This window comes from Xyrauchen texanus, chromosome 28 (assembly GCF_025860055.1).
Source record: "Xyrauchen texanus isolate HMW12.3.18 chromosome 28, RBS_HiC_50CHRs, whole genome shotgun sequence".
Classification (NCBI taxonomy): Eukaryota; Metazoa; Chordata; class Actinopteri; order Cypriniformes; family Catostomidae; genus Xyrauchen; species Xyrauchen texanus.
In genome coordinates, this window is record NC_068303.1 from 30,008,860 (window position 1) to 30,025,421 (window position 16,562).

The 16,562-nt window shown below is 39.2% G+C and overlaps 2 protein-coding genes across 5 annotated transcripts in view; both read left to right on the forward strand.

The window, feature by feature from the left end:
* LOC127621600 (ras-specific guanine nucleotide-releasing factor RalGPS2-like) overlaps positions 1–13,569 on the forward strand; it is a 171,547-nt gene extending 157,978 nt beyond the window's left edge. For all 3 annotated transcript variants that reach the window (XM_052095266.1, XM_052095268.1, XM_052095267.1), the window contains 3 exons: positions 4,790–4,895; positions 6,804–6,895; positions 8,980–13,569. In XM_052095266.1, coding sequence (XP_051951226.1) covers positions 4,790–4,895; positions 6,804–6,895; positions 8,980–9,009 — 228 coding nt within the window. In that variant the 3' untranslated portion in view covers positions 9,010–13,569. The remainder of the gene's footprint in view (positions 1–4,789; positions 4,896–6,803; positions 6,896–8,979) is intronic.
* A 1,519-nt stretch (positions 13,570–15,088) lies between these two features.
* The window catches only part of fam20b (FAM20B glycosaminoglycan xylosylkinase), a 61,456-nt gene continuing 59,982 nt past the window's right edge, over positions 15,089–16,562 (forward strand). For both annotated transcript variants that reach the window (XM_052095271.1, XM_052095270.1), the window contains exon 1: positions 15,089–15,248. The gene's annotated coding sequence lies outside the window, so the exon portion shown is untranslated. The remainder of the gene's footprint in view (positions 15,249–16,562) is intronic.

Here is a 16,562-nt window from a genome sequence, read left to right on the forward strand (position 1 = left end):
CTCAAACAGATTAAAGAAATTAGGAAGAGTCATTATTATTTTAGCAGAAATTCAGATTTTGGCTAATATTTACGCACCTAACGCTGATAATCAGAGCTTTTTTATAGATCTTGAAGGGATGTTGCGAACCGCTGGCTCCCCTCATGGTATAATATTGGGAGGAGACTTTATTCTTTTGATGGACTCAGTCCTTGATCATAGTGAAGCAAAAGTGTGCCAGCCCCCTAGAGAAACATTGATGCTTCACAGGATGTGTAAAATTCTTGGTCTTACAGATATTTGGAGACTTTAGAACCCATCTGGAAGGGACAATAATTTTTTTCATCAGTCCATAAGATTTATTCTAGAATATTTTTTTATATATATATCTTAGTCCCTCATTTCTTCTGCTGTTGATTGCTCAATTGGAAACATCTTAGTCTCAATCACACCCTGCTGTGTTTGGAGGTGTTGCCACATATGGAGAAAAATAAATCATATAGTTGGTGCTTTAATATGTCCCTTTTGCAAAATCCTGATTTCCAACAAATGTTAAAGGCTGAAATCAATGTTTATTTGGAGACCAACTGGTCCTCAGTTTCCTCTGTGGGCGTGGCTTGGGAGGCACTTAAGGCTGTTCTTAGGGGTCAGATCACACAGTATGCCTCATTCATCAAAAAATCCAGGGCACGAGAACTTGTGAAGCTGAAAGAGAATATAAAAAATACAAAGACAGAACCGAAGCACCGAATGTCGTCTGTTGACCCAATTGAAATACAGATATAATTCTATGTTGTTACAGAAGGTGGAGTTTTGGCTGTTCAGGGCAAGGCAGTCATATTTTGAGTCGGGGGACAAAGCAGGGAAGATTTTGGCTAAATATATGAAGCAGAGAGAGTTTTTTCTACCATTCCCTCAGTGAAATCTGCTGGTGGTGACATTTTTACCTCAGCCATTGATATTAATTATGCTTTTAAAGAATTCTATCTTGATCTTTATAATTCTACGTCTACTGATGAAGATGTTAAAAACTTTGTGGAACAATTAGCTCTCCCTAAACTGACGACTGTGCAAAAAAATTCTCTTGATTTTGAGATAACCTTGGAGGAGATTGACGACGTAATTAAGGCCTAGCCTACAGGCAAGGCTCCAGGGCTAGATGGCTTTGCTGCTGAATTTTTTTAGATCTTACGCTACAGAACTGGCTCCACTTTTGTTAGAAGTTTATACAGAATCACTAAAGAATGGAAAGCTTTCGCCAACCATGACACAAGCCCGGATCAGTCTGATTCTTAAAAAAGGACAAAGATCCAAGTGAGTTTAAGAGTTACCGTCCAATTTACCATATCCAGCTTGATGTTAAAATTTTGTCAAAAGTTTTGGCTAACCGATTAAGTAAAATTATGACATCTATTATATATACAGATCAGATGGGGTTCATTCGGGCCGCAGCTCTTCTGATAACATTAGGCATTTCATCAATATCATGTGGTCAGTTGAAAGTGATCAGACTCCAGTCACTGCCATCTCACTCGATGCTGAAAAGACGTTTGATATGCTAGAATGGGATTATCTTATTAAGATTTTGTAAATATATGGGTTCGGGAATACTTTTATTGTATGGATTAAGTTACTTTAGACACCCGGTAGCAGCGGTACAAACAAGTGGATTAATTTCAGATTATTTACTCTGGATAGGGGCACCCAGCAGGGTTGCCCTCTTTCCCCATCATTGTTCTGTCTGGCCCTGGAACCATTTGCAGCCGTGATAAGAAAGGACGATGATTTTCCAGGGGTGGTGGCGGGAGGTGAGGCGCATAAGCTTTTGATTTACTTAGATATTTTATTATTTGTCTCCGACCTCACTAGGTCTTGCATCCACAGAATTATTCATTCCTTTTCTATGTTCTCAGGATACAGAGTCAATTGGTCTAAATCCAAAGCTTTGGCACTGACAGCATACTGCCCAGTAACTGCTTTCCAGCTAGGTGCCTTCCAGTGGCTTAAACAGGCTATTACGTATTTGGGCATTTTATTCCCAGCAAATTTGTCTGATTTACTTAGTTTATTTTGATCCCCTAATAAAAAGGTTTTCGAGTGATGTGGGCTTCATTACATTAATTCTATGATTGGGAAGGTTAATGTTATTAAAATGAATTGTGTTCCAAAATTTAACTACCTGCTACAATCTCTCCCGGTAGATATACCCCTCTCTAATTTCAAGCATAGATAGCATAGCGAAGTCCTTCATTTGGAATGGTAAGTGTCCCAGATTACATTACAATAAGTTACATAGGCTGATTGAAAAAGGTGGGTTAGACCTACCCAAGATTTTGTTTTAATATTATGCATTCGGTCTCAGACATTTGGCTCATTGGTCGCTTCCACCTGAGAGACCCCCTCCCTGGTTTGTATTGACCAGGAAGTTATTGCCCCTATTCGCCATTGCAGAGTCTTTCTATTAAACTATCCAGAGACGTTGTTACACCCCGTAATCTCGCATTTGCAATCGGTATTGACAAAAGTGTACAGAGTGTTTAACTCTGATCATTTATTTATATGTTGCCTCGAGCATATGGCTGAACCCAAAATGATGTATTAATATGCAAGTCGCCCCCATGGAGACATGACCAATGTTTTTGTGATGTTTTGAGATCCATAAATTCTGGTTGAAGGTTCTGAATTTTGTGTGTAACGTGGTGGGCGCTCGGGTCTCATTTTGCCCAAGACTGTTTTTTGGGCGATGGGCGGTCATCGATGTGGGGAATATGCACATAGAGAATTGGGTTCTGACCCTGGAGGTTAGCCAGGTTGAGATTTTCTATCTGTTGGTATTTGATGGAGTCTGTGATGCCATGCAGCCAAACAAGATGCCCAGGACCTCAGATCCAGCACCACATTTAACCATGGGCAATGGGAACTTCATCACTAAATTTTTTTAAATGTGAATGGAAATATACTTCGGATATATTTTACTCATAATAATTTCTAGGGGTGCCCAATTGTTTTTCTTCAATTAAAGGTTAGATTTTTGTGTATTTTTTTAATGAAAGACCATATTTACCAAGGGTGCCAATATTTTTGGCCACAACTATATATATAATATTTTATTATTATTTTTTTATGTAAGATTTAATAAAAAAATATTTACAAAACAAATATAGATGAATCAAAAACATATTGATAAAATAAGTGTGGTAATTTCTTTATTTATTTAGAATATGCTGATTACATCAATAATTTACATCAATATTCTAAGCTGTGAGGCTTACAAGTGTATTTTTCAGAAAGAAAGAAAAATGCTTGAACAGAATATTGGAATTCTGGTCAATTTATTGGAAATTGACCATGTTTTACATGCACATCATTCATCAAGCTAGATAAGTCGTCCTCACATTATCACTTAATCAGTAAGACCAACTGTAACTGTTTGATGGGAGAGGCCGTCCAGCAGACCTGTATTTGGAAGGGGCAGGCATTGTGTGTGCCAAGAAAAGTTAAGCTGAACAGACTCAATCAGACAGAAAGCACTGGGTGGTGATCGCAGAAATGTGACACTGCCCAGGAGGTGTAGAGAACAGAGGAAGGATTGTAGGAGCTAGGAACTTTGCTTACAAACAGCATGCCTTATTACTGATTAATCATGCTTCAGTGCTGAAGGGGGCCAGCTGGTTGCACTCATTGGAAAATAAGATGGATGACATCAGCAGTGTAGATTCAGCTATCACATACTAACAGAATTAGTGAGATGGCACATTTCCACACACACTTACAATAAGAATCAATTAGAGTCACAATCAGCTTCAGTTCTGTGATAAAGTATTTGCCCCCATCGTGATTTCTTCTGTTATTGTGTTTATCACATACAAAATTGTTTCAGAAAATATGATGTACAACATCATACCTACGGTCAAGCATGGTAGTAGTAGTGTGATGGTGTGGGGGTGCTTTGCTGCTTCAGGGCCAGGGTGACTTGCAGTTATTGAGGGAAACATGAATTTCCCTCAATAACTGCAGAAAATCCTAAAGTAGAACGTCCAGTCATCAGTCCGATAGTTGAAGCTCAAGCGCAACTGGACATTGCAGCAAGACAATGATCCAAAGCATAGGAGTAAGACCACCCCTGAATGGCTCAAAAGAAGTCAAATTCAAGTTTTGGAGTGGCCTAGTCAAAGTCCTGACTTGAACCTGATTGAGATGCTGTGGCAGGATCTTAAAAGGAAAGTTCATGCTCAAACTCTCCAGTGTGGCTGAACTAAAACGGTTCTGCAAAGAAGAGTGGGACAAAATTCCACCACAGTGTTGTGAAAGACTGATCTCAAGTTATTGGGAGCATTTGGTTGCAGTTGTTGCTGCTAAAATTGCACAACCAGCTATTCAATTTAAGGGGGCAGTTAGTTTTTCACATGGGTGATATAGGTGTTGGATAAATGTTTTGCTTCAATAAATAACTTTATCATTTAAACTGTATTTTGTGTTTACTCAGATTGCCTGTGCTTTATTAGATTTAGTTTGGATTTTTGAAAACCTTTAGTATGAGATATACACAAAAACAGAAGAAGTCAGAATGGGGCAAATACTTGTTCACAGAACTGTACTTTAGACTCAATCTACACACACTTACTCTGGATTTTGCACAATTATAGAGTGTATATACAGTAGGATTCAAAACAGTCCACTTCTATTTTGCTTATTATTTCATTGTCAATTATATAAGCAGCATAACAATAGTTGAATTGATAAATGAACATTAATTTCAGAATTTCTTGTGACATGGAAGTAGTTCAGAATCTTAAATATTTTGTTGCAGTTTAAGTCCACCGCCAGCAAAAGTGTTTCAGTTGTGGGCTTAATGGCCATGATGGCTGACGACCTGGAGCATCCTGACGTCTTCCTGCTGACCGACTCTGAGCATGGTAAGACAGCCAATCACAATCCTTATACTTTGACAGCAACCAATTGCCAGTCTCAATCGCAGAAAGATCTCAAATCAAAAAATAAACTAAATTGACATGCGGCCTGTCTGGTCAACAGTGAAAGGCACCGTGATTTTTGTCTGTTGGTACTCATCTGGTCCATATCAGTGCATATATTATTCCTGACGGACCTTTCTGCTCTAACATAGCATAACATCTTCACAGACCACATGTCAAAGACCGCAAGATCATGTAGATATACACTCTTCAATATCAGGAAGAAAAGACCCTTCCTCTCTGAACATGCCACAACTTCTTGTTCAGTCACTTGTCATAACTAGATTGGACTACTGTAACGCACTCATTGCAGGCCTCACTGCATGTGCAATTTGACCCCTAAAAATGATCCATAATGCAGCAGCACGTCTGGTCTTTAATGAACCAAAGAGAGCGCATGTTACACCACTCCTCGTCTCTCTTCACTGGCTGCCGGTTGATGCATGTATCAAGTTCAAGTCTCTGATGCTGGCATACAGAACAGTCAATAGGTCTGCCCCAGCATACCGAAAATCATTTCTGCAGAGCTACTAGAAGCCTGCGGTCAGCTAAGGAACGTCACCTTGTTGTACCAACGCAAAGAGGCACCAAAACACTTTCCCGGACTTTCAGTTTCATCATACCACATTGGTGGAATGACCTTCCCAACTCCATCTGTGATGCTGACTCACTTTCTGTCTTCAAAAAAATGGCTAAAAACACATCATTCCATGAGCACTTTGCTGCTCGTGAAAAAAAAAAATACAAAATGTAATCTGTTTTGAATTCTATTCTGTGCTAGGGGAACTTTGTAATATGGCACTTTTTCGTACCACTGTCTCCTTAAGATGATTCGCTTATGTGTTCCTCTTTTGTAAGTCACTTTGGAAAAATGTGTCTGCCAAATGAATAAATGTAAATGTAACATGACCATTGTGTATTAGAGAGAGAGAGACACTTTAAAAGGATAGTTCACCCAAAAATGGAAATTCTCTCATCATTTATTCACCCTCATGCCATCCCAGATGTGTGACTTTCTACAGAACACATGACATATAGACATATGACCATACAGATATATGACTCTTCTACAGAACACAAATTTAGATTTCTAGAAGATTATCTCATCTCTGTAGGTCCATACAATGCAAGTGAATGGTGTCCAGAACTTTGAATCTCAAAAAAGCACAAAGGCAACGTCAAATTAATCCACATGACTCCAGTGGTTAAATCCAGATCAATATGATAGGTGTGGCTGAGAAACAGATCAATATTAAGTCCCTTTTTACTATAAATATCCACTTTCACATTCTTCTTTTGTATTTGGCTATTTGCATTCTTTGTGCATATCGCCACCTACTGGACAAGGAGGAGAATGTATATTTAAAAAAACATTTAAATATTGATTTGTTTTTCTCACACACCTGTCATATCACTTATGAAGACTTGGATTTAACAACAGGAGTCTTATGGATTACTTTTATGCTGCATTTATATGCTTTTTTGAGCTTCAAAGTTTTTTTACTTAAATTGTATAAATTGTGATTTCCAGACCTGTTAAACTCTTGAAAATTTATGAAATGTAAAAAAGTGATGTAACTTTCTATAGTGAATGCACACTTGTTATGCTCTGCTCTTTTTTGAGTGCAAACTCTATAAAATTAGTTATTAAAAGTCATTATTCTGTAATCACAAATCATTCAAAAAGAAATTAATTGGTCAAAAACTGTGGGATCCTTGATTAGACGACCGCAAAGAATGAAAAGATGCCTTTTTTGTCTCGTTGATGTGTTTGCTACAAAAATGTCCTCATTACTGTAAGATCCATAACATGAAAATGCTGCTCACCTTTGTTTGTTGGTATTTTTTCAGGAAACTCATATAAGTTCCAGGCAGGGAACAGAATAAATGCTCTACTGTGGTTCAAACACTTGAGCGCGGCATGTCAAAGCAACAGGCAACAGGTGAGATACAGGTTCTATAAATGTGGGAACATTTTGCTCTAGTCATTGACAGTGTTTCAGTGGGATCTATTAAATGTAAAAGCATTTTTACATTGTCATTTTGAACTACACAGTTCATACTGACCTCCAAAAACATGTCCCATAAACAGGTGTGTCTGATTCTTTAACCTGAGCAATGAACTGCCCTCTACTGATTGTTATTTAAAGTGTCACGAAGCCCCCCCCCAGTTCAGCACCAATCGTTCACACCTGAGACAGGAAAAAGACTCACAGAATGGGCATGAACGAATGTCAAAATGTGGGTGGAAGAGGGCAGGATGGGAGAGGGTCAAAACACACTCACAACAGAGAAGGCTGAACATCACATTATGAGTGGTGATGAAAACAAAAGTTTGGGGCACTTTGGCGCTTTATATCAATCTAAGACAGTTGATCAGTTTCCAAATCTGCAAAAAAGATTGGGATGTTTTGTTAAAACTTGTGAAAATGAAGTGAGACCTGCACTCAGAGCAGATATTACCATCAAAACCAGCACTGCTTTGAGACTTTACATTAATTAATGTTTCTTTCAGGTGTAATACCTGTCCGAATCTATTGTCAGCATTTGTGGCATGTTGATTACCACAGAAAATAATTTCGACTCATCCCTCTTGGATTAATAAGGCACATACAGTACAATGAAAGTAAATGTGTCAAATAAACAATGTTTTTAAAGTATAATACCTGTTAACATGAGGGTTAACATTAAGGGTGATAAAATTGCAAGAATAACCTTGTCTGTGTAGTTATCCAATATTCCAACTCCGTTGTCATGACGACGTAACGCCGGCAAACCATGTAGGCATAAATCCCAGAAACCTTCGCACAATGTAAAGGATACAAAAAAGAGAGCCGACATGACTTTTAGCTTTCGGTCTTCTGTTTTTGAACAAACCGTCTTGTTATTCTGTCCATGTTTAGATGAACAGAGAAGATGCGATGTAATCAGCACTTCGTCGAACAGCTTCCCCTCATAAACGGCATGTTTATGTTCCCACGTGTTTATGCTGCATCCAATAAGCACTCGTGCCGGTCTGGTTATGGACTGTGGTCTGTTCTGACGAGTTATTTCGATCGCATCACGTGTATAGTGTTAAAGTCTGCTCTCATGTCTGTTTTGCGAGTGCTGTTGTTGAACACACGTGTGCTCGGAACTGCTGTTACATCCATTCATTTTAATTCTCCTCTGTTATGTGAGCTGTGATTGGATTGAAGCGTTCCTTCTCCTTGCCAGGACCAGTTGCGTTCCCACTGTCACTTCCAGGGATTCACTGTCACTTCTTTGGCCCGTCAATTAACCTTGGGCCAAAGAAGGCCAACTGGGGATTAAGCCGGGGTCAATCTCGAAGGCAGGTCAGAGGATTCAGCACCAAAATAATCGTTTCCTAATAATTCATATCCAACTTCCAGTTTACCTCAACAAGTCAATGAAGAATGGAGAATAGTCAGTACTGGTCAGTAGAAGAAATCAGGGCTCTTCTGAATAATTGGGTTGATGAAAATGTGCAACATCGGATTGGCGGCATCTGCCGAAACTAAAACATGATTAAGTATATTGTCCCAGAACTTGGCAAGTTGTGTATCCAGCACACAACGGTACAGGTTCGGTAAAAAATACCAAAACATTTTGGGCACAGTGCAAATCCGCATTCATTTCGAGGGCTAGGTAGACTCCAGAGTCTGATTCCTAAGCTCGAGGTTCCCTCTTGTTTGTGAAATGTGCGGGGTGTGTGACATTTGCACCAGGGCAGCGGATTTTAGGGCAACGCCGCGGGGGTCTCGAAGCTCGAGTTCCGAGGCTATTGGCCTCAGCTCGCACTGCCCTGATAGTGGAAAAGCAGTTATTGCTAAGTGCTATCATTGTTTTCAATGATGTGCAACCTGTACATATCTGTTGAGATTTCAAAAAATATGTTTGTTTGTTGACCCTTTAACTAGACACTTCCTGTCAAGTGATATGATTATGAGATGATCTTGTAAAATCATATATATCACATTCAGATTGTTCATTGACACTTTTTCTCTCTCTTCTTTCTTTTTCACAGGTCCCAGCGAATCTAATGTCCTTCGAATGAGTGTGACCAGGACGATCAAAGACATGGAGAGCTTATGAATGGCTGGAAGCAGTGAAATATGAGGGGGGAAAGAGGAGAAGCAGAATAGAAGAGCAAATGACTCTGTTTTTTTTTTGTGCATTGGAGCTTTTCTACTGCCATCACCCAGCCTGAGCGCTACTGCAAACTCCCCCAGCACCACTGCCTTAAGCAGAGTGTGTATGTGAGTGAGAGGAGGGATGCAATGATGTCGCCTCCACTTGTTAAACTGAAAGGACCTGATTTCTCATTCCATTTAGCTTTGATTTACACTTCCTCGATCTTTCATCAGATTCCTAACATCACCAAAGTGAAGTACTCTTAGAAGATCAGTCCTGCTTCCATGAGCACCTTGGTCTTGGACACTTCATCCTCAAGGACTTCTGGAGTTTGTTTACCTTTCTTTTTACCTTGACGTTGCTTGCTTCTTTCTTTCTTTTTTATTGATTGAAAATCTGATCAGCACTCCCCTGTCTTTGATATAACACACCCAGGATACTGTTCGAAATCTCTGTCTCTGCAGAAGACGACCCTCACACGCAGACTCCGATTGCCTTTTGACACACTTGACTTAGACTCGTGCAAGCATGACACAAGATGTTCCACAATCAGGTTTAACTGTACAAGTGGAAGACCCTCACTTATTTACATCAGTGTGATTCCAAAACGCAACCAGAAAGGGCTCCGATACTCAATGAATTCCAGATGAAAAGAAACCGTTTTCTTCAGCAGTTCTCCTGAATGTGTCCTTCAGACTTTTCCTATGAACTTCTTTGATGTTTTATGGATTCTTTAACTTGTTTTATCTCATATCGACACATTAACATACTTACAAACGAAACAAAAAGCATTTCTTTTAGCCAAATGGCACCTGCAGTTTTCAAATGAGGGTGTGTGGGAAGAAGAGATCGAGAAAGGAATTGCTCATTACAGCAGCATCAATAAGACGTTTGAAGCCTCTGCTGTGGTACCATAAAAGAGTGTGAAAAGATGCCAGTTGAGGATTTTAACAACATAAGTAAAACTTATGTTCAATGCAATCCATCTTCAATGCAGCTGCAATAAGCACACCGGTTCACACAAGTTTAATCAAGCTCTTAAAGAATCCTTCATTCTTTTTTGGAGTCTAAGCACGAGTCTTATGAGATGTCGTCTACAAGGACACGCATACGCAAACACACTTTTATTATCACTTGAAAGCTGTGAATGTTAGTGGGTGCACCAGTCGGTAGGTTTACATCTCTAAAATTATATTTAGTCCTGTTCGGTTTAGTTTTTTCCAGTCCACCCGGTTGTTTTCCATATGTGTGAATGGTGGGAGACCAGGTGGGAGATTTAAGAGTGTGCATCCATAGGTCATATTTGTTTTTACAATATTAGTGTGGCACCCTTTAAAATGTATTATTATTATTTTGTATGTGTTGTTTCATTTTGCTTTGTTTTATTTTATTTTTTCAGTATTTACTGGGATAGTTGCACATGTCTAGATTATTTGAATTGTCTGTTACATTAACGTTACATTTCATTTCGTTTTTTTGTGTAATGCCACACCTCGGCTTTGCTGTAGTGGAACCGGTCGCACATTTTCTTTCTTGTTGAGCCATTAAGGTTTTCATTTGCTCTCTTGAGAGATGAGCCGATGGGAGATTTTTGTTTGCTTTTGTCTCTTGCAGCCCAAAGTGTTTGTACTGTATGTGTGTGTGTTTGCTCTTCCTACATTAGTTTCAGTTTGGGAACATGAGAAGAGTTCTGTTAAGTTTTGAACAAATGAATAGCATTACTGTTCTGCTGAAGAATGAAGCCGTTTATTCCGTAGTGCCAGGATGTCACAGGATGTTCGATTCAGATGGGTTTTCATGACTCCAAATTCAGTTCTTCTGAATTTCATGGACCTGTTTATTTTTCTAAGCTTTGCTTTGCTGTTTCCAGTTGTGTGGAATGTCATATTGAGGTTCAAGGTCCCGTTTTTACATGGATGATCACAAGAAACCTCTTGTGATAAAATGCTGAGCCGAACGGGTCTCATTGTGAAACCGTGCCGTTCCGCTCCGGGCACGTTGACACAATTATGGTTTCTTTTACCATTTGGTGCTGTGAAACCTGAAACCGTTCCGCCGGATTATGGAAAAGCGGCTTATGTTTCACTGGCTTTAATAAACAGAATTAAAGGGATAGTTTAAATGTAACTAATTTATTCACCCTCATGCCATCCCAGAGGTGTTTGACTTTCTTCTGCCAAGCACAAACAAAGATTTTTGAATAAAAGCTCTGTAGGTCCATACAATGCAAGTGACTGGTGACAGAAACTTTGAAGAACCAAAAAGCATGTAAAGGCAGCATAAAAGTAATGTATAAGACTCCAGAGGTTTAATCTATTTCTTCAGAAGTTATATGATAGGTGTGGGTGATAAACAGATCAATATTTAAGTCCTTTTTTACAATAAATCTTCATTTTTTTTTTGGTGATTCGCATTATTTTTGCATATCGCCCCCTAATGGGCCGGGAGGAGAATTTATACCAACAAAAAAAAAAAGAAAAAGGGATTTAAATAGAGATCTTTATATCACACACACCTATCATATCACTAAATATATAGATTTAACCACTGCAATATTATTATTATTACTTTTATGCTGCCTTTATGTGATTTATTTTATTTTTTTCTTTCTATTTATTTTTTGATTCTGGCCACCATTCACTTGCCTTGTATGGACCTACAGAGCTGAAATATTCTTCTAAAAACCTTTGTGTTCAGTGGAAGGAAAAGTCGAACACATCTGGGATTGCATGAGGGTGAGTAAATGATGAGATAATTTTCATTTTTGGGTGAACTAATTCCCTTTCAACTTGGTATTAATAAACAGTCATTTAAGTTTATACTCCGGTTTTTCCTTTTGACCCTGAATTAGTTTACTCTAATCACAATTTACCTGCATATCTGCTGTTTTTTTTAATTTGCGGTGATTTAGCATTGGATATGTGTGCTTGTCAAATTAGGGGACAGAGAGATGATTGGATAGGTAGGTAGAGGAGTGAAAACTGAGTGACGAATGTACTCTTAAAACAGAAACATTTATAACTGCACTTTCTATAAAGTGTCTCTGATCTGAAAGAGAAGATTAAGGCATGATTGAGACATTTGAGTTAGTAATCTGTGCTAGGTTTTGTTTACATGCATTTGTATTGTACTGAGCCTGATATTAGCACTTTGGGTTGTGAAAAAGATCTGAATTCTTACAGTAGCTCTGCCACATAAAACAGATTAAAACGAGAGTGAATGTTTGCCAGGTGGAAAAAAAGCAATGGAAGCGAATCAGCAAATTCATGTTGTTTAAGTGTTTACAAGGTTTGAGGTAGTTCGAGGAATTGTATTATTTTGGTTCCAACTGTGAAATCCTGTGTGGCTGGTTCTCAATATTTAAGCTGTCATGATGGCACAGGCAGAGATGTTTAGGAGATCTTGGGTGGTTGGACCTACATGGTTTGACCAGGGTGTAGAAATCAGAAATATTATGAAATGTAAGAGAAGAGGAATTGCGAGAGTGCCTGTATGCTGGTAAACATCTCACCAGAAACATTACTGATATGATTTATGCATCATCACAAGTCTCCAAACTTTTCATAAGGGACTTGCTAGACACTTTAAGAGCTCTGCTCCCTCTGTGGCGTTGTATAGCTTTGTCTCTTTGAAACATTTGGTGGAATTGGACAATGACTGACATTGAAGAGAAGTTCAGGGTTGAAACTGTGTATGGACGGTAAACCGAGACAGAATAACAGCGTGAGACTTCATACTGTGACTAAGCTGCCTTGGTTATCTCATACATATTCGGACCTTTATCATTTATTTTTTTCCAGATTGTTCTTGTTCCCCTTGTCCATTCTTTCACACTACATCTCTCTCATGTTCACATTGTTCGTTTGTGAACAAAAAATAAATTGTTTTAATAAAATTGTCCAAGACATTTGTTTTATCAATTTTTTTCCTGTTTGGAAAAAATGCCTTTGGAAGCTAAAGGTTTGGAATTGGAATTGGGACAGGAAAGGTAAATGTTATTTTTGTTGTTGCTGGTTTTCTTTTGTTTATGTTTTTTTTCCTTTCCAGTTCCATGTTGTCTTTGTGAATCTCTCTTGCTCCGACTTACTTTGTACCATGCAATGTCACTATCTTTATATGTACAATGCATATGATATCATACGCATGCAGAAACAAACACCTGTAGTTTGACGAATGGATTTCTCATCCATCCACTGTGGGGGTTTTTCTTTGGCTCATTGAACTCCACTGCATCACTTGTTTTATGTGGGTGTGGTTTACAGTGGACTAATACAGATTTGTAGTGTGTTGGTTAAGAAATTAATTTGCGTACCGTGCGTGCGTGTGTGTGTCTCACTCTGTGCCATCCTGTTTCACCTGCTCCCATCCACCTTGTATCTTCCCTGTCTGACCCCACACCCACTGGGACCGATGACCCATGGTAGCACTATGACCTTTGACCTTAGAGATGTGCTCCTAGGTTCCGGACTAATAAACACTTTTGGTTGTATGTTTTTTAATTCAAATGTCTCCTGTGTGTTCTTTTGCTCAGTGTGGCTATGTTCGGAATGGCATAATACCATAGACCTTATTGACAGTAGCGCCATGTTTGATTTTTAATGTGAATGAAAAAGTATGTTTTGAGGGATACCCTTACAAAAATCAAGAAACATGCAGCAAATTTGCAACTCAATATTTTCACATGCAAATGAGCTTGTGATTCGCCACAAATGTTTTCCTGAAGTTTTCAGCTCTTCGACACTTCAAAAAATATATATAATAATTATCCTAACCTTGGCAAATGTCTAAATATATATTCAAATGTATATCTTGTGATCATTTAAAATTATTACTCCGCATAAGATCACTGCAGCCATCTACTGGCTATTATTGTCATAACACGATTTTCAAGTCAAGTTATTTTTTTTAGTTTTTCAGCACACGATAGCAATCTGCCCTAATACATGACACATTCTCATAGTTTCTTCAAGTTTCAACTAGATCTTTACTGTAGTAAAGTTATTCAAATGTATATATGCAAATGAATGGGGAAATTGAGAAACATATGTAAATAAGAACTAAAAAACATATCCAAAAAGTGCATAATTGTATTGTTTTTACTTCATGGAATAAGACATGGCTTTAAAAAAAAAGAATAAAGCTACACCTGTACTGTTTCCGGTCAAAAATGACCGTGGACCTTCTTGATCAGAATAGGTGTTAATTTATTGACATTACTAGTTTCTGGGGAAAAACTAAAAATCAAGCTCTGAAAAGGCACCATAAAAGAAATCCATATGACTTGTGCACTATTACTGTATCTCATCCTCTGAAGCCATGTGATATTTGTCCTTAGTCACTAAAATCCTTGCCCTCCACCATAGCTCTTAAAGCACATGTGCGTATTAAAATAAAATGTATGATACTTTTTGTGATAATGCAAGGAAGACAGCAAGTCATACGGGTTTGGAACAGCATATGGGTGAGTAAATGACAGAATATTTAATTTTGGGGGAACAGATAGGAATATGTTTTTTCACTCGTCTTCACGTGCCTCTGTAATAAAACACTGTTACAGATCAATGTACCGGTAATGGATAACTGTGAACTCAGTAGTACCTGTTATAATTGATCATTTGTGGAGGTTTATTCACACGGATAGTATCATAATGAGTGTTGTGTGACACTTCCCTCTGCTGTTCACATTTGTTAAGACCCAGCACAGTCAAACAGAAATGTATTATTATTTTAAAGTGTGAGATTGTGCTCTCTTTGTTATTATAACTAACTTTCATATGTAATTCGCAGTATATATTAGGAGTATAAGTTTACTATGTCTATATATATTATGTCTATATATATTATTGAAATCTAGCGTTCATCTGTTACATTTGAAACATCTACCAAAATGAGTGAGCAGAATTGGGGAAACTATTAAAATCGCTATGAATCAAACAATGTTAACCGTTTTATACACACTTTTGCGCACGCGGAGGGCGTGTGTGTGCGCGCGCGAGCACGCGGTAGGGAAGAGAGAGAGAGCTACAGATACAGAAGAGACAGCAGTAGTAGTGAATGGAGCCTTGCTGACAGACGGCTGTATATTTCAATTATCAGCACGAGCGAAAGACCGCTACAACCTTTGGGATTTGTCCGTTTAAAGGGTCAGCGAGTCGCTCGAGGGTGAGTCGATGTCTTTAAATGTCACGGTTTCACTAATAGCTTGTTGGCCTTGCGGATATGCGGACTGCAAATTGACTTTAACTCACTAACAGTAGCGTCAAACCCTCTTATAGAGATGCACCATCCAGTGAGATCAAATTCGCCTCGTCGACTTATGTTATATCGTTTTTTATCGCTATAATATGATGGAAACATGTTAGCGGCTAGCTGGCTAACCGTTAGCCACTCATGTTTATAAATGGCAGATATAATTGAGTGCATTAAAAAAGCTACATTTGACAATACATTTCGATACATTTAAGGCTGTTAACTAACTGTTTTATGTCAGTTAGTGTATTGTGCTTGCATACAGATGATAAAAGAGCATTACATGTCTTTAAATGTATGGAATGTATATTGACAGCTCTGACTAGCAAGTCAAACAGCATCTTACTGGCCAGTTAAAATCTAAAAGCTTGCCTAGCTGGTGTATTTTTAATTCTATCCTTCTATTTTATATTTGTTTATGCAGTCGGTGTGGTAAACGTGTGTTTGCTGGTGTTATGGATCAACTGGAGATCGCGTTAACTTGGGGTGTGCGCGTGCACGTGATCTTGTTAACTGGGAATGTGCGCGTGATCGTGTAAACGGGGTGTGCACGTGATCGTGTTAACTGGGGATGTGCGAGTGGTTGTGTTTACTGGGGGTGTGCGCGTGCACATGATCGGGTTAACTGGGGGTATGCGCGTGCACATGATCGGGTTATCTGGGGGCGTGCACGTGATTGCGTTAACTGGGGATGTGCGCGTACACATGATCGTGTTAACTGGGGATGTGCGCGTGGTCGTGTTTACTGGGGATTTGCTCGTGCACATGATCGTGTTAACTGGGGATGTGCTGGTGCACATGATCGTGGTAACTGGGGATGTGCGCGTGGTCGTGTTTACTGGGGGTGTGCGCGTGCACATGATCGGGTTAACTGTGGGGGGTGCGCGTGCACATGATCGGGTTAACTGGGGGCGTGCACGTGATCGCGTTAACTGGGGATGTGCACGTGATCGCGTTAACTGGGGATGTGCACATGATCCTGTTAACTGGGGATGTGCGCGTGATCGTGTTTACTGGGGATTTGCTCGTGCACATGATCGTGTTAACTGGGATCGTGTTAACTGGGGGTGTGCACGTGATCGCGTTAACGGGGGTGCACGTGATCGCGCTAACTGGGGGTGTGCACATGATGCGTGTTTACTGGGGATGTGAGCGTGGTGCGTGTTTACTGGGGATTTGCTCGTGCACATGATCGTGTTACCTGGGATCGTGTTAACTGGGGGTGTG